This window comes from Oncorhynchus kisutch, unplaced genomic scaffold, assembly GCF_002021735.2.
Source record: "Oncorhynchus kisutch isolate 150728-3 unplaced genomic scaffold, Okis_V2 scaffold1736, whole genome shotgun sequence".
In the NCBI taxonomy this organism is placed as follows: Eukaryota; Metazoa; Chordata; class Actinopteri; order Salmoniformes; family Salmonidae; genus Oncorhynchus; species Oncorhynchus kisutch.
Window position 1 is genome coordinate 18,402 of NW_022263681.1, and position 17,695 is coordinate 36,096.

General features: G+C 45.8%; 1 protein-coding gene across 1 annotated transcript; it reads left to right on the top strand.

Annotated features, from left to right (window-relative positions):
* Positions 1-10,060: 10,060 nt before the first annotated feature.
* On the top strand, positions 10,061-17,202 carry LOC116367782 (zinc finger protein 391-like). The gene is made up of 3 exons (XM_031818947.1): positions 10,061-10,147; positions 14,118-14,952; positions 15,799-17,202. Exons 1-3 carry the CDS (start codon positions 10,076-10,078, stop codon positions 16,602-16,604), a joined length of 1,713 nt encoding a protein of 570 aa, XP_031674807.1. The 5' UTR covers positions 10,061-10,075; the 3' UTR covers positions 16,605-17,202.
* The last annotated feature ends 493 nt before the right edge of the window (positions 17,203-17,695 follow it).

Sequence of the window (17,695 nt, forward strand, 5' to 3'; positions counted from 1 at the left end):
CCCTCATCAAAGTACACACAATACCCCATAATGACAAAGTAAAAACAGGTTTTCAGAAATGTTTTCTACAAAACAAAAACAAAAAAATCCACATTTTGTTAATTTAAAGCCTTATTCCAATATGTATTACATTGTTTTTTTCCCTCATCAATCTACACACAACACCCCATAATGGCAAAGCATATAATATTTTTTTCATGTTCCAGAAATATCTCATTTCCATAAGTATTCAGACCCTTTACTCAGTACTTTGTTGAAGCACCTTTGGCAGCGATTACAGCCTTGAGTCTTCTTGGGTATGACGCTACAAGCTTGGAACACCTATATTTGGGGAGTTTCTCCCATTCTTCTCTGCAGATCCTCTCAAGCTCTGTCAGGTTGGATGGGGAACATCACTGTACAGCTATTTTCAGGTCTCTCCAGAGATATTCGATCAGGTTCAAGTCCGGGCTCTGGCTGGGCAACTCAAGGATATTCTGAGACTTGTTAATGGCACTCCTGCGTTGTCTTGGCTGTGTGCTTAGGGTCTCCCTCCTCTCTCTCTCTCCCTCCTCCTCTCTCTCTCCCTCCTCCTCTCTCTCTCCCTCCTCTCTCTCTCTCCCTCCTCCTCTCTCTCTCCCTCCTCTCTCTCTCTCTCCCTCCTCTCTCTCTCCCTCCTCTCTCTCTCCCTCCCTCCCTCCTCCTCTCTCCCTCCTCCTCTCTCTCTCCCTCCTCCTCTCTCTCTCCCTCCTCCTCTCTCTCTCTCTCCCTCCCTCTCTCTCTCCCTCCTCCTCTCTCTCTCTCTCCCTCCTCCTCTCTCCCTCCTCTCTCCCTCCCTCCTCCTCTCTCCCTCCTCCTCTCTCTCTCCCTCCTCCTCTCTCTCTCCCTCCTCGCTCTCTCTCCCTCCTCCTCTCTCTCTCCCTCCTCTCTCTCTCTCTCCCTCCTCTCTCTCTCCCTCCTCTCTCTCTCTCCCTCCTCCTCTCTCTCTCCCTCCTCCTCTCTCTCTCCCTCCTCTCTCTCTCTCTCCCTCCTCTCTCTCTCTCTCCCTCCTCTATCTCTCTCTCCCTCCTCTAAAGTATAAACATGGTGCTGTTCATTGTTGCATGATGGTTGATTGGTTCTGATTGGTTGATTGGTTTAACTCTGGATCTGTCAGAAAGACACACACATAAACAAAAAACACACATAAACACACACCCCACACTGTAGTTGTGATCTGTGTTCTGTAATCTCTAACACCCCATGTTATAGCTACTGCAATCAGGTGATATCCTTCCTCTCAGGTTGATTGTGTGTGTGTGTGTGTGTGTGTGTGTGTGTGTGTGTGTGTGTGTGTGTGTGTGTGTGTGTGTGTGTGTGTGTGTGTGTGTGTGTGTGTGTGTGTGTGTGTGTGTGTGTGTGTGATTTATTGCCTCCCTCTCCTCCCTGCTCCACAGACCCTGTTCTACTGAACTGTCGTCAGGTGTCTGCCTGTGGATACTGCCGTCAGGTAACTGTCTGTGGATACTGCAGTCAGGTGTCTGTGGATACTGCAGTCAGGTGTCTGTGGATACTGCCGTCAGGTGTCTGCCTGTGGATACTGCAGTCAGGTGTCTGTGGATACTGCTGTCAGGTGTCTGTGGATACTGCCGTCAGGTGTCTGTGGATACTGCCGTCAGGTGTCTGTCTGTGGATACTGCTGTCAGGTGTCTGTGGATACTGCTGTAAGGTGTCTGTGGATACTGCCGTCAGGTGTCTGTGGATACTGCCGTCAGGTGTCTGTGGATACTGGCGTCAGGTGTCTGCCTGTGGATACTGCAGTCAGGTGTCTGTGGATACTGCTGTCAGGTGTCTGTGGATACTGCCGTCAGGTGTCTGTGGATACTGCCGTCAGGTGTCTGTGGATACTGCCGTGGTGTAATAGCTAGGTGTTGATAGGGAGTGGTGTAACCGATAGGTGTTGATAGGGAGTGGTGTAATAGCTAGGTGTTGATAGGGAGTGGTGTAACCGATAGGTGTTGATAGGGAGTGGTGTAATAGCTAGGTGTTGATAGGGAGTGGTGTAACCGATAGGTGTTGATAGGGAGTGGTGTAATAGCTAGGTGTTGATAGGGAGTGGTGTAATAGCTAGATGTTGATAGGGAGTGGTGTAATAGCTAGATGTTGATAGGGAGTGGTGTAATAGCTAGGTGTTGATAGGGAGTGGTGTAACCGATAGGTGTTGATAGGGAGTGGTGTAATAGCTAGGTGTTGATAGGGAGTGGTGTAACCGATAGGTGTTGATAGGGAGTGGTGTAATAGCTAGGTGTTGATAGGGAGTGGTGTAATAGCTAGGTGTTGATAGGGAGTGGTGTAATAGCTAGGTGTTGATAGGGAGTGGTGTAATAGCTAGGTGTTGATAGGGAGTGGTGTAACCGATAGGTGTTGATAGGGAGTGGTGTAATAGCTAGGTGTTGATAGGGAGTGGTGTAATAGCTAGGTGTTGATAGGGAGTGGTGTAATAGCTAGGTGTTGATAGGGAGTGGTGTAATAGCTAGGTGTTGATAGGGAGTGGTGTAACCGATAGGTGTTGATAGGGAGTGGTGTAATAGCTAGGTGTTGATAGGGAGTGGTGTAACCGATAGGTGTTGATAGGGAGTGGTGTAATAGCTAGGTGTTGATAGGGAGTGGTGTAACCGATAGGTGTTGATAGGGAGTGGTGTAATAGCTAGGTGTTGATAGGGAGTGGTGTAACCGATAGGTGTTGATAGGGAGTGGTGTAATAGCTAGGTGTTGATAGGGAGTGGTGTAACCGATAGGTGTTGATAGGGAGTGGTGTAATAGCTAGGTGTTGATAGGGAGTGGTGTAATAGCTAGGTGTTGATAGGGAGTGGTGTAACCGATAGGTGTTGATAGGGAGTGGTGTAATAGCTAGGTGTTGATAGGGAGTGGTGTAATAGCTAGGTGTTGATAGGGAGTGGTGTAATAGCTAGGTGTTGATAGGGAGTGGTGTAACCGATAGGTGTTGATAGGGAGTGGTGTAATAGCTAGGTGTTGATAGGGAGTGGTGTAACCGATAGGTGTTGATAGGGAGTGGTGTAATAGCTAGGTGTTGATAGGGAGTGGTGTAATAGCTAGGTGTTGATAGGGAGTGGTGTAATAGCTAGGTGTTGATAGGGAGTGGTGTAATAGCTAGGTGTTGATAGGGAGTGGTGTAACCGATAGGTGTTGATAGGGAGTGGTGTAATAGCTAGGTGTTGATAGGGAGTGGTGTAACCGATAGGTGTTGATAGGGAGTGGTGTAATAGCTAGGTGTTGATAGGGAGTGGTGTAACCGATAGGTGTTGATAGGGAGTGGTGTAATAGCTAGGTGTTGATAGGGAGTGGTGTAACCGATAGGTGTTGATAGGGAGTGGTGTAATAGCTAGGTGTTGATAGGGAGTGGTGTAATAGCTAGGTGTTGATAGGGAGTGGTGTAATAGCTAGGTGTTGATAGTTAGTGGTAATCTAGTATTGGAATCTATAAAACGTTAACCAGCTAAAGTTACTATAGCCAGATGTCTGTATGAAGAACCATTTATTTTTTTAGCTAGTAGTCATTAAAACTGCGTCGCCTGTCAATGCACGATTGTCATCGGTCTAAGTATCTGAGAGTTGTCGCATATTAGACAAGGGAACGCATTTGGGGTTGTTAGCTAACGTTACATACAAATACAGTGTCACTGGACCCATCGGGGTCTGCTGTCTATTTGTCGGGCTAGAGACCATGTTGCGGAGCCTTCGGCGGTCATTTGATTGATAAAGAGATGGTCAGTAATCTAATTGTTGTTGCTGAGGAGTTCCTGCAAGAGGCAAAGGACATCCAGCAACGGGAACCAAGGCTGCAAGTTGTGTATCTTTTTTTTTTGAATGGCATGCGTGGTAAAGCCCGAGATTTTGTATAATTTACTTGTCCTGTGTTAAATATATAATTTACTGCCTGTGACTGGAACGAATTGCAAAAATCGCTGAAGTTGGAGACTTTTATCTCCCTCACCAACTTCAAACATCTGCTATCTGAGCAGCTAACCGATCGCTGCAGCTGTACATAGTCTATTGGTATATAGCCCACCCATTTTTACCTACCTCATCCCCATACTGTTTTTATTTATTTACTTTTCTGCTCTTTTGCACACCAATATCTCTACCTGTACATGACCATCTGATCATTTATCACTCCAGTGTTAATCTGCAAAATTGTAATTATCCGCCTACCTCCTCATGCCTTTTGCACACAATGTATATAGACTCTCTTTTTTTCTACTGTGTTATTGACTTGTTAATTGTTTACTCCATGTGTAACTCTGTGTTGTTGTCTGTTCACACTGCTATGCTTTATCTTGGCCAGGTCGCAGTTGTAAATGAGAACTTGTTCTCAACTAGCCTACCTGGTTAAATAAAGGTGTTCTCAACTAGCCTACCTGGTTAAATAAAGGTGTTCTCAACTAGCCTACCTGGTTAAATAAAGGTGTTCTCAACTAGCCTACCTGGTTAAATAAAGGTGTTCTCAACTAGCCTACCTGGTTAAATAAAGGTGTTCTCAACTAGCCTACCTGGTTAAATAAAGGTGTTCTCAACTAGCCACCTGGTTAAATAAAGGTGTTCTCAACTAGCCTACCTGGTTAAATAAAGGTGTTCTCAACTAGCCTACCTGGTTAAATAAAGGTAAAATAAAAATATAAAAAAATATTTAAAAAAAATCTCCTGTGTCAGATCTAAAAGAGACGCATTTCGCAAAATATCTAGCGAAGTCAATGAAAAAAACATTTGGTTGGCTTATCTCTCTAATGCTGTTCCTAAATTATGTATAGTGCTCTTAGTCTTTTAACCTAAAACAGTTTTTAGCAGTGTATGTTGTAGCTAATTTATTGTTTATTTTATTTTCGTAGCCCCTTTGGCGGGAAGGCGATGTCCGATCACCAAGGAGCAGCTTCCTCATAGATTGTCATATGATCATAAGACAAATGACAGATGTTCCCAATGTGTCGCACTCCGTGGTCAAGCTGCGCACGAGGTAAGTTATTGTAATTGAGTAAAGCAACTGTTACACGAGGTGGTGATCTCTACATCCTGTCTAGATTTGATCACATTCCTGATTAATGTGTATTTTAGTGTTCTTTTTGTATTTAGTCATTTTCAGCTGATCAAATCAAATTGTATTTGTCACGTGCGCTGAATACAACAGGTGTAGATCAACAGTGAAATGCTTTACACGGAACCCAAACCGCGCGCCAACGAGTGACGCGGATCGCGCTGCAAGTTCTGCCTCTCCCATCTCATTGGTTATACCCACGTGGGTGACTGAAAGAGAACGAGGTCAGTGGCGTAAAGCACCGAATTTACATAAGTATTCAGACCCTTTGCTATGAGACTCGAAATTGAGCTCAGGTGCATCCTGTTTCCATTGATCATCCTTGAGATGTTTCTACAACTTGATTGGAGTCCACCTGTGGTAATTTCAATTGATTGGACATGATTTGGAAAGGCAGGCCTGTCTATATAAGGTCCCACAGTTGACAGTGCATGTCACAGCAAAAACCAAGACATGAGGTCGAAGGAATTATCTGTGGAGCTCCGAGACAGGATTGTGTCGAGGCACAGATCTGGGGAAGGGTACCAAAGAATTGCTGCAGCATTGAAGGTCCCCAAGAACACAGTGGCCTCCATCATTCTAAAATGGAAGAAGTTTGGAACCACCAAGACTCTTCCTAGAGCTGGCCGCCCGGCCAAACAGGCAGTGAACGCGGTAAGCTATACCAATCTCCCCGGCAGGAACACAGAACCAAACAGGCAGTGAACGCGGTAAGCTATACCAATCTCCCCGGCAGGAACACAGAACCAAACAGGCAGTGAACGCGGTAAGCTATACCAATCTCCCCGGCAGGAACACAGAACCAAACAGACAGTGAACGAGGTAAGCTATACCAATCTCCCCAGCAGGAACACAGAACCAAACAGGCAGTGGTGGAAAAAGTACCCAATTGTACAAAATACTAGAGTTAAAATATAGATACCTTTTTAAAGAATGTTACTAAAATGAAAGTCACCCAGTAAAAGTCTAAGTATTCGGTTCTAAATATAATTATTATTAAAAGTATCAAAAGTAAATGTTATTGGTGAAATATACATAAGTAGTAAAAGTATAAATAATTTCAAATTCATTATATTAAGCAAAACAGATGGCACCATTTTCTTGTTTTTAAAATGTATGCATAGCCAGGGGCACACTCCAACACTCAGACATCATTTACAAACGATGCATTTGTGTTTAGTGAGTCTGTCAGATCAGAGGCAGTAGGGATGAACACATGTTCTCTTGATAAGTGGGTAAATTGGACCATTTTCGGGTCCTGTTAAGCACTCAACATGTAACGAGTACTTTTGGGTGTCAGGGAAAATGCATAGAGTAAACAGTACATTTTCTTTAGGACTGTAGTGAAGTAAATGTTTTTAAAAATATAAAAAGTAAAGTATAGATACCCCCCCCCCAAAAAAAACTACTTAAGTAGTACTTGAAAGTCTTTTCTCCTGAAGTTCTTTCTACCACTGCTAACAGGCTGGGGTGGTGGTGGGAGCTACAAGCCAGAGCACAGTAGCAGCAGGAGCTCTACCACTGCTAACAGGCTGGGGTGGTGGTGGGAGCTACAAGCCAGAGCACAGTAGCAGCAGGAGCTCTACCACTGCTAACAGGCTGGGGTGGTGGTGGGAGCTACACGCCAGAGCACAGTAGCAGCAGGAGCTCTACCACTGCTAACAGGCTGGGGTGGTGGTGGGAGCTACAAGCCAGAGCACAGTAGCAGCAGGAGCTCTATCACTGCTAACAGGCTGGGGTGGTGGTGGGAGCTACAAGCCAGAGCACAGTAGCAGCAGGAGCTCTATCACTGCTAACAGGCTGGGGAGGTGGTGGGAGCTACATGCCAGAGCACAGTAGCAGCAGGAGTTCTACTGCTAAACGTGTGCTTTCATATGGTTTCCTTTGGCAACTGTGGTATCAGCAGGGTAAAGGCCTCTGTTCTGTACATTACCTTGGAGATAATGCATGTGTATTTTGTAAAGGGGTAAAGGCCTCTGTTCTGTACATTACCTTGGAGAAAGGAACTCGGCAAAGGGACTCATCTCCGTCTTGTCCCGCTGCGTCATCCATTATCTCCAAGGTAATGTGCAGAACAGAGGCGTTTACCCCTTTACATAATACACATCCATTATCTCCAAGGTAATGTACAGAACAGAGGCCTTTATCCCTTTACATAATACACATCCATTATCCCCAAGGTAATGTACAGAACAGAGGCGTTTACCCCTTTACATAATACACATCCATTATCTCCAAGGTAATGTACAGAATGTCTGTGTTTATCCCTTTACATAATACACATCCATTATCTCCAAGGTAATGTACAGAACGTCTGTGTTTATCCCTTTACATAATACACATCCATTATCTCCAAGGTAATGTACAGAACGTCTGTGCTTATCCCTTTACATAATACACAGATGATATGAACTTGGTGAATCCATTGCCTTCCGCTGCCTGCTCTCCCACTTCTCAAAACGACAACCTTTCATCCAGTGGCTAAAATAACAATCTGTTCTGTCTGAGGGCGGCAGGGTAGCCTAGTGGTTAGAGGCAGGGTAGCCTGGTGGTTAGAGGCAGGGTAGCCTAGTGGTTAGAGGCAGGGTAGCCTAGTGGTTAGAGGCAGGGTAGCCTAGTGGTTAGAGGCAGGGTAGCCTAGTGGTTAGAGGCAGGGTAGCCTAGTGGTTAGAGGCAGGGTAGCCTAGTGGTTAGAGGCAGGGTAGCCTAGTGGTTAGAGGCAGGGTAGCCTAGTGGTTAGAGGCAGGGTAGCCTAGTGGTTAGAGGCAGGGTAGCCTAGTGGTTAGAGGCAGGGTAGCCTAGTGGTTAGAGGCAGGGTAGCCTAGTGGTTAGAGGCAGGGTAGCCTGGTGCTTAGAGGCAGGGTATCCTGGTGCTTAGAGGCAGGGTAGCCTGGTGCTTAGAGGCAGGGTAGCCTGGTGGTTAGAGCGTTGGACTAGTTACCGGAAGGTTGCAAGTTCAAATCCCCGAACTGACAAGGTACAAATCTGTCGTTCTGCCCCTGAACAGGCAGTTAACCCACTGTTCCCAGGCCAGTTAACCCACTGTTCCCAGGCCAGTTAACCCACTGTTCCCAGGCCAGTTAACCCACTGTTCCCAGGCCAGTTAACCCACTGTTCCCAGGCCAGTTAACCCACTGTTCCCAGGCCAGTTAACCCACTGTTCCTAGACCAGTTAACCCACTGTTCCTAGGCCAGTTAACCCACTGTTCCCAGGCCAGTTAACCCACTGTTCCCAGGCCAGTTAACCCACTGTTCCCAGGCCAGTTAACCCACTGTTCCCAGGCCAGTTAACCCACTGTTCCTAGACCAGTTAACCCACTGTTCCTAGGCCAGTTAACCCACTGTTCCCAGGCCAGTTAACCCACTGTTCCCAGGCCAGTTAACCCACTGTTCCCAGGCCAGTTAACCCACTGTTCCCAGGCCAGTTAACCCACTGTTCCCAGGCCAGTTAACCCACTGTTCCCAGGCCAGTTAACCCACTGTTCCCAGGCCAGTTAACCCACTGTTCCCAGGCCAGTTAACCCACTGTTCCTAGGCCAGTTAACCCACTGTTCCTAGGCCAGTTAACCCACTGTTCCTAGGCCAGTTAACCCACTGTTCCTAGGCCAGTTAACCCACTGTTCCTAGGCCAGTTAACCCACTGTTCCTAGACCAGTTAACCCACTGTTCCTAGACCAGTTAACCCACTGTTCCTAGGCCAGTTAACCCCACTGTTCCCAGGCCAGTAAACCCACTGTTCCCAGGCCAGTTAACCCACTGTTCCCAGGCCAGTTAACCCACTGTTCCCAGGCCAGTTAACCCACTGTTCCCAGGCCAGTTAACCCACTGTTCCCAGGCCGTCATTGAAAATATTAAATATCAAATAGCTTCAGTCTGAAGAACAGGGCAGACCTCCCCAGACCAGCTATCAAATAGCTTCAGTCTGAAGAACAGGGCAGACCTCCCCAGACCAGATATCAAATAGCTTCAGTCTGAAGAACAGGGCAGACCTCCCCAGACCAGCTATCAAATAGCTTCAGTCTGAAGAACAGGGCAAACCTCCCCAGACCAGCTATCAAATAGCTTCAGTCTGAAGAACAGGGCAGACCTCCCCAGACCAGCTATCAAATAGCTTCAGTCTGAAGAACAGGGCAAACCTCCCCAGACCAGCTATCAAATAGCTTCAGTCTGAAGAACAGGGCAGACCTCCCCAGACCAGCTATCAAATAGCTTCAGTCTGAAGAACAGGGCAGACCTCCCCAGACCAGCTATCAAATAGCTTCAGTCTGAAGAACAGGGCAGACCTCCCCAGACCAGCTATCAAATAGCTTCAGTCTGAAGAACAGGGCAGACCTCCCCAGACCAGCTATCAAATAGCTTCAGTCTGAAGAACAGGGCAGACCTCCCCAGACCAGCTATCAAATAGCTTCAGTCTGAAGAACAGGGCAAACCTCCCCAGACCAGCTATCAAATAGCTTCAGTCTGAAGAACAGGGCAGACCTCCCCAGACCAGCTATCAAATAGCTTCAGTCTGAAGAACAGGGCAAACCTCCCCAGACCAGCTATCAAATAGCTTCAGTCTGAAGAACAGGGCAGACCTCCCCAGACCAGCTATCAAATAGCTTCAGTCTGAAGAACAGGGCAGACCTCCCCAGACCAGCTATCAAATAGCTTCAGTCTGAAGAACAGGGCAGACCTCCCCAGACCAGCTATCAAATAGCTTCAGTCTGAAGAACAGGGCAGACCTCCCCAGACCAGCTATCAAATAGCTTCAGTCTGAAGAACAGGGCAGACCACCCCAGACCAGCTATCAAATAGCTTCAGTCTGAAGAACAGGGCAGACCTCCCCAGTTCAGCGGATTGGATTGCCGCTGGACACGTGTCCCATCCTTTCAGGCTGTTGCCCTGAGGTAGGAGCCCTTATGGAAACAAGTGCAGTATAACTACAGTATGCTGCAAATACTGCGTACAAAGTATAAGGGAGTTGTACTCCAGTCCAGTAGGTGGCGGTAATGCATCATTTATTGGATGCCAACCGCCGTTAAGCCTCGAAGAAGAGTGGCTAGTATCGGTAGCAACTTCTCAAAGTCAAGTTCCAAGGTAAGATTACGCTTTATTAGGAAGTTGAATCAGTGGTGAAAGTCAGGCGGGACACCCATACGGTGTCCCGGTAAAATATATAGTGGGCGTACGAGGCGCGCGTGGACAACAGTAGATGCTGCAATTCAGGCTACAAGTGTAGGCCTTGTGACAATCGCAGAATTGCAATACACCACACGTAGTTTTGAATCTCTTTCCAGTCATTAAATTGGGGTTTGGATGCTGAAATTATTGTGACTGAACGAATGTCCGCGGGTAGCCTATAGGTACGCCGTTAAGTGCTTTGTTTGACAATCAAAATGATAACTGCTTGTGTTTATGACACATTAAAACGGCATAAAGGAAATTGAAAATGATATCCTAATTAGCGTATTCCTATTTATACAGACATAATTCAAAATAGGCTACTACACTAGAAATCATAATATCGGCACAGAGGATCGTTAGCTTGCTTAAAAAAATAAAAACACATTGTCGACAGTCTGAAGGGCCAGCGATTTGGGCAGCGCGCGCTTCAAATACCAAAATAGATCATTGTTAAGTTGCGACTGTCAGTGAAAAGCAGAGACCCAGCCGGGCATATCGCAATATTTAAAAAATACAATCGCGGGAAAACTGTTTGAAAAGCAAATGGCTGTTGCTGTAAAGGGATGACAATGAAAAGACTCCAATCGGTCTTTTAGTTATCAAAATTCTTAACTTAATTGAGCGAACAGTATGTCATTGGCACTAGCGGAGAACATCCGCCATATCCCCGGTGACAAAAATGTACCATGGCACTACAATGGTACTTTCATTCATACCATTGTACTTCTATGGTACTTTGACTTATACCATGGTATACCCTGAACCATGGATATGCACCATGGATGGTACTGCCATGCACCTAAATAATGCCATGGTATTTCATCATTCATACCATGTGGATCATGGAAATACCATGGTTTTAAACTACATTGTATGTTCAACCATGGTATTGCACAATTATGATAAACGGTACCAAAACTGATCAAATAGTACCATCTTTATGAATTGCGTGTTACCATGGTACAAAGACAGTATAATACATTAAATAAATAAACCCCCTAAGGTCAAGAGGTTGGTATTATATTGATGAATTTATACCTGTATGGAAAAGTTTCTGATAAAGTAGGAGACAGGCTACCATTGTTGGACCTACTTTGTCTGTAACATCAAAGTTAAAGGGACCTAGTTGCTGTGAAAAAGAGGCACCACTTTATGTATTAATAGAACCGTATATTTTTCTGATGTTTGGGTGTCCTGTGTTGCCAACCTGAAATGTGAGATAATCATGTTATCATTTACAGTATTTATAGTCAAGGGGTTGTTTCGGCCCACAGAGGAAGCCGCTCGCTCTAGTGGTTCTCGCGCCAGCCTGTCAGAGTCCGTTGCCAAGCCAACTGTAAAGCGAAGAGAAGCTTCGCTTCTTGTTGGGATATGTACGTACTGTCCCTGTGGGGACGACATCATCAATGCAGTTAGTCACTGGCTTGGTAGTATAAGGTGGTATAATCCTCAATGCCATTGGATGAATCTCGGAACATATTCCAGTCTGCGCTGCTAAACAGTCCTGCAGCGTTCCATCTGCCTCATCAGACCACATCGGTTATTGAGCAAGTCACTGGTACTTCCTGCTTTCGTTTTTGCTTGTAAGCAGGAATCAGAAGGATGGAATTATGGTCAGATTTGCATCTCTGTGTGTGGAGTAAAGGTGGTCCAGAGTTTATTATTATTTAATTGTTTTCCCCCTCTGGTTGCACATGTGACATCCTGGTAGAAACGAGGTACAATGGATTTTAGTTTGCCTGCATTAAAGTCCCCGACCACTAGGAGCGCCACTTCTGGATGAGCGTTTTCCTGTTTGAATATGTCCTAATACAGCTCGTTGAGTGCGGTCTCAGTGCATCGGTCTGTGGTAGTAAATAGACAGCTACGGAAAGTACAGATGAGAACTCTCTTGGTAGATAGTGTGGTCTACAACTTATCATGAGGTATTCTACCATAGGGGAGCAATACCTCAAGACTTTAATATTAGACATTGCGCACTAGCAGTTATTGACAAATAGACACGCCCCTCGTCTTACCAGACGTAGCTGCTCTGTCCTGCCGAAACACAAAGAAGCCAGACAGCTTTATTTTATCCTTGTCGTCATTCAGCCGCGACTCAGTAACACACCAGATATTACAGTTAATATCCCGTTGGTAGGATAGTCTGGATCGTTCAGCCGCGACTCGGTACCACACCAGATATTACAGTTGGTAGGATAGTCTGGATCGTTCAGCCGCGACTCGGTACCACACCAGATATTACAGTTGGTAGGATAGTCTGGATCGTTCAGCCACGACTCGGTAACACACCAGATATTACAATTATTACACCAGATATACAAATATTACAATTGGTAGGATAGTCTGGATCATAGATCATCCAGTTTTTTTCCCAGTGATTTTGCACTATTGGCCACGTTAGGCGCACCAATTGGCTTCACCTCGTTAGTCAGTATGTGTTACACCTGTGCTGGTTTGTCATCTCGTTAGTCAGTATGTGTTACACCTGTGCTGGTTTGTCATCTCATTAGTCAGAAGGTGTTTCACCTGTGCTGGTTTGTCATCTCATTAGTCAGAAAGTGTTTCACACAGAAAGTGTTTAAACTTACTTGCCATCACAGCTAACAGGTGGACATTGTGCAATCAGTCTTAGTGGTAACCTGGTAACGCACGTCGTGATTGACAGGTGGTTGCGCCAGACAACATGGCCCATGTGAGCTGTCACCAACCAACTATTGTAGAGTATGGCTGGTCTATGAAACTTCATCTGATCGGTTAAAAGAAACCTGTCCCACCTCCCAGAACTCCTTATCTCGCTCTCCTTGCTTGCAAAACGCTGTTTGCACATCTATAAATCTTTTTTTGTCACAGTTGGGCGCTAAACCACTGCCAAAAGACTGAGCATGCGAAATTAACATGCGCAGGTTTACAGATGCAAATATTAAGTTACAAGTTTGCAAGTGCAATTATAGATCATTCTTTTATGTTCACAACTCATCAGTTACACACTTTGCACATTTGTGTTTATAACTACACATCTCTTCTACATGCTCAAATCATTATGTAGATTATTTAACTTCATCATTTATAACATTCTATGTACCTATAACTGTTTTTAGTAGTCTGATTATTTGTCGACCTACCCCCAATCAACATGTCTTGACAAAAAGCCACATGTTTAGGTGCTAACTAGGTTACTGCTAAGGTGTCATCTTCAACTTCTACGCTAATTGTGAATGATCACATTCTTTTTTTTTTTTATCAATGTCCGATATGTGATGTGTGAATTGTTCATCTCAATCAGGCAACACTGATCACTAGCTAACGTTAGTAAGTTAGCATGGCTAGTTAGCCAGGCCGTGTGTTAGCTAGCTAGCCAACCTTAGTTAGCCAGGCCGTGTGTTAGCTAGCTAGCCAACCTTAGTTAGCCAGGCCGTGTGTTAGCTAGCTAGCCAACCTTAGTTAGCCAGGCCGTGTGTTAGCTAGCTAGCCAACCTTAGTTAGCCATGTGTCCAGTGTGATTACAAAACAAACCCACATTTTGGTTTGGCTTTAAACTAACTTTGTGCTTGTAATTGAGCCATCTAGCTAGATCACATCCCACCGCAATGAGAAAGGTGAACCAGTAAACTGCAGTTAACCCAATAAAGCAAAAAAATATAGTTACCAGTAAGCTAAAGTTAACCCAATTAGCTCAAATGGCTAACGTTAGCGATCGTTGCCATCGCCACAGCAATGTTAGCTAGCTAGCTACATTTTCTTAGCAGAATCCTAGAAGCCGAAATATTTTGCATGCATGGTCTATCCCTTTTTTGTTAGCAAAGCTGTTCTAGTGAAACTCACCCTGTTTTGTGAAACTCACCTTTCACTTTTTTTGTGCCTCTTCTGAATCCATCTGTAGCCTTCCATGTCTGAACCCAAGTCTATGGAGTCCCCAGTTTCTGGCTGTGGTGTTCCATCACAGAGAACCTCACAGCAGGGTCCAGAGATGGTCTCAGTGAAGCTGGAGGACTGCAGTCAAACACTGCAACTCAATGTGATTGTCAAAGAGGAGGAGGAGAGAGCAGTCGGAGAGGAGGTGGAGGAGAGAGCAATCAAAGAGGAGGTGGAGGAGAGAGCAATCAAAGAGGAGGTGGAGGAGAGGGCAGTCAGAGAGGAGGTGGAGGAGAGGGCAGTCAGAGAGGAGGTGGAGGAGAGAGCAGTCAGAGAGGAGGTGGAGGAGAGAGCAGTCAGAGAGGAGGTGGAGGAGAGAGCAGTCAGAGAGGAGGTGGAGGAGAGAGCAGTCAGAGAGGAGGTGGAGGAGGGCGCAGTCAGAGAGGAGGTGGAGGAGAGAGCAATCAAAGAGGAGGTGGAGGAGAGGGCAGTCAGAGAGGAGGTGGAGGAGAGGGCAGTCAGAGAGGAGGTGGAGGAGGGAGCAGTCAGAGAGGAGGTGGAGGAGAGAGCAATCAAAGAGGAGGTGGAGGAGGGAGCAGTCAGAGAGGAGGTGGAGGAGAGAGCAGTCAAAGAGGAAGAGGATGAGGAGAGAGCCATCACAGAGGAAGAGGATGAGGAGAGTGCAGTCAAAGAGGAAGAGGATGAGGAGAGAGCCATCACAGAGGCGACGGAGGAAAGACCACTCAAAGAGGAGGTGAAGGAGAGCGGAGTCAACGACGAGGAGAGTCCAGTCAAAGAAGAGAACAGGGACGGGTCTTCTCCAGATCTAGAGGAAGAGGAAGTAGATAGTATCACTGATCCAGGTAAGCAGGATATTCCACAACTGTTATTGACAGCTCACTTCCCACAACTATAATTGTTAAAGTGAGCTCCGCTTCTAGACAGAGATTGTGGTCGTGTAACAGTTTAGCTTTCGTCCGTCCCCTCGCCCCAACCTGGGCTCGAACCTGGGACCCTCTGCACACATAGACAACAGTCACCCACGAAGCATCATTACCCATCGCTCCACAAAAGCCACGGCCCTTGCAGAGCAAGGTGAACAACTACTTCAAGTCTCAGAGCGAGTGACATCACCCGATTTGAAACGCTATTAGCGCGCACCACCGCTAACTAGCTAGCCATTTCACATCGGTTACAGTAGCAGTATACCATTAACCCACTGTGCAACTTATTTACCCACCTGTGTATGTATCTTTAAATATTGTGGCGTCAGGATCCTGTTATGGGTATGCTTGTCACTGGCAGAGACAGGATAGTTTGTCAGGATCAAAATAAATATTAAAGGAGCGAAGCTCAGGTTAAAGTTAGAGGAAAACCGACAATGGATACATGTTGCCCTAAGAGATGTGCGAAGTTAGTCTGCTTCAATATAATTGAGACCTGTCATGGCTGCCCAAAAGGTGGTTCCAGGACGTAATCAAGGAAGTATTAACTGGGTTTTGAGGACATGTGACGCAATCAAGACATCTATGAAATGTTCTATAATTTGTCTTTAACTTTATAAATATTTTGGTGGGTTGTGTAGATTGGTTGTGGAAAAATCTAACATATTCCCTTTTTGATATTTAGTTTTAAGGCAGCAAAATGTGTAGACTATGCAAGAGGTGTGTAGACTTTTAACTAGCTACTGTATGTCCATATTCCCACAGGAGAGATCTCCAACCCAGGTTCAGACGGTGAGCCCAGTTCCACAGCATCAGGAAACCATAAACGACACAGACGGAGGAACTCAAGACAGAAACATCACCACTGCATGGACTGCTTCACTAGTTTCTATGAGCCAGAGGAGTTGAGAAGACACACTTGTAGGGCCCACCCCTGCTCAGATTGCAGAGGCAGTGTTATTTGTCCAACTCACCTCAAATCACACCAACAGACTCACAGAATAAAGAAGATTTACCCGTGTGATCAATGTGGGAAGAGCTTTCCGACACCAAGCAAACTAATGACGCACCAGAGAACTCACACAGGAGAGAGGCCTTACCACTGCTCCCAATGTGGGACCAGCGTCAGTAATTTAGCACATCTAAAGCGACACCAGAGGATAATACACCTGGCAGAGAAGCCTTACCACTGCTCTCAGTGTGATAAGCGTTTCAGTCAGGCAGGTCACCTGAAGACACACCAGCGAACTCACACAGGAGAGAAGCCTTACCACTGCTCTCAGTGTGGGAAGAGCTTTGGTCGGGCAGGATCTCTGAAGACACACCAGATTACTCACACAGAAGAGAAGCCTTATCACTGCTCTCAATGTGGGGATAACTTCACCAGTTTATATTTCCTAAAGAAACACCAGATAACTCACACAGGAGAGCAGCCGTACCACTGCTCTCAGTGTGGAAGGAGCTTCAGTCAGGCAGGAGACCTGAAGCAACACCAGCGAACTCACACAGGAGAGAAGCCATACCACACTGCTCTCAGTGTGGGAAGCGGTTTGGTTGGGCACGAGCTCTAAAGACACACCAGCTAACTCACACAGAGGAGAAGCCTTATCACTGCTCTCAGTGTGGGAGGAGCTTCAGTCAGACGGCACACCTGAAGAAACACCAGCTAACTCACACAGGAGAGAAGCCTTACAACTGTTCTCAATGTGGGAAGGGTTTCAGTCGGCCAGCACACCTAACGAGACACCAGCGAACTCACACCGGAGAGAAGCCTTACCACTGCTCTCAATGTGGGAAGAGCTGCAGTCAGACAGCAGACCTAAAGAGGCACCAGCTAACGCACATCGGAGAGAAGCCTTACCACTGCTCTCGGTGCGGGAAGAGTTTCAGGCATTTAACAACTCTGAAGATGCACCAGATGAGAAGCTTTTCCACTGCTGTTAGTGTGGGAAGAGCTTTAAATGCATAAAATAACATCAGAAGATGTCGCCCAACACTGACCTTTATAATGGTGTTACCAAGCTGGGCATCTAACCAATATTGACTGAGTTGGGTTTTTTTTCTTCTCCAACCTGATGTACATTGTCATATAAAAAATGTACCAAAGCTTATGGAATATGACACGAGGGTCACATTTTAAATGAAAGTGTCTATTCCTCCAGAAATGTATTCAGTTTCTATCTCCATGAATCAATACTTTCTTCACCACACTTCTATTATCGAAAGTCAACCGCTCTCCTCTTGAACGTTTTATTTGCACATTGATGTTATTGCACCAGTGTTGGGGAAACACATTAGTAACACAGGGTTTTACAGTAACACAGGGTTTTACAGTAACACAGGGGGTTACAGTAACACAGGGTTTTACAGTAACACAGGGTTTTACAGTAATAGCATCACATTACTCCGTAACAAGGTAGCAACAAAGTTGAAATGTGTATTTAAATAGTAACTAGTTAGCAACGTGTTACTTTAGCAACGTGTTACTTTCGTAATAGAGTTGCAGTGTCAAGCCGTGTGGCGTTTCACCTGCCAGGAGAGGGCACCTGGTTTACAGGTAAATACATGAAGCCTCACTCACCTGCCAGGAGAGTCACCTGGTTTACAGGTAAATACTTGAAGCCTCACTCACCTGCCAGGAGAGGCACCTGGTTTACAGGTA

Coding starts and splice junctions, on each gene's coding strand:
- LOC116367782 (XM_031818947.1), top strand. CDS start 10,076: ATGCCAACCGCCGTTAAGCCTCGAAGAAGAGTGGCTAGTATCGGTAGC. Junction 10,148..14,117: donor TCTCAAAGTCAAGTTCCAAG/GTAAGATTACGC, acceptor ATCCATCTGTAG/CCTTCCATGTCTGAACCCAA. Junction 14,953..15,798: donor AGATAGTATCACTGATCCAG/GTAAGCAGGATA, acceptor ATATTCCCACAG/GAGAGATCTCCAACCCAGGT.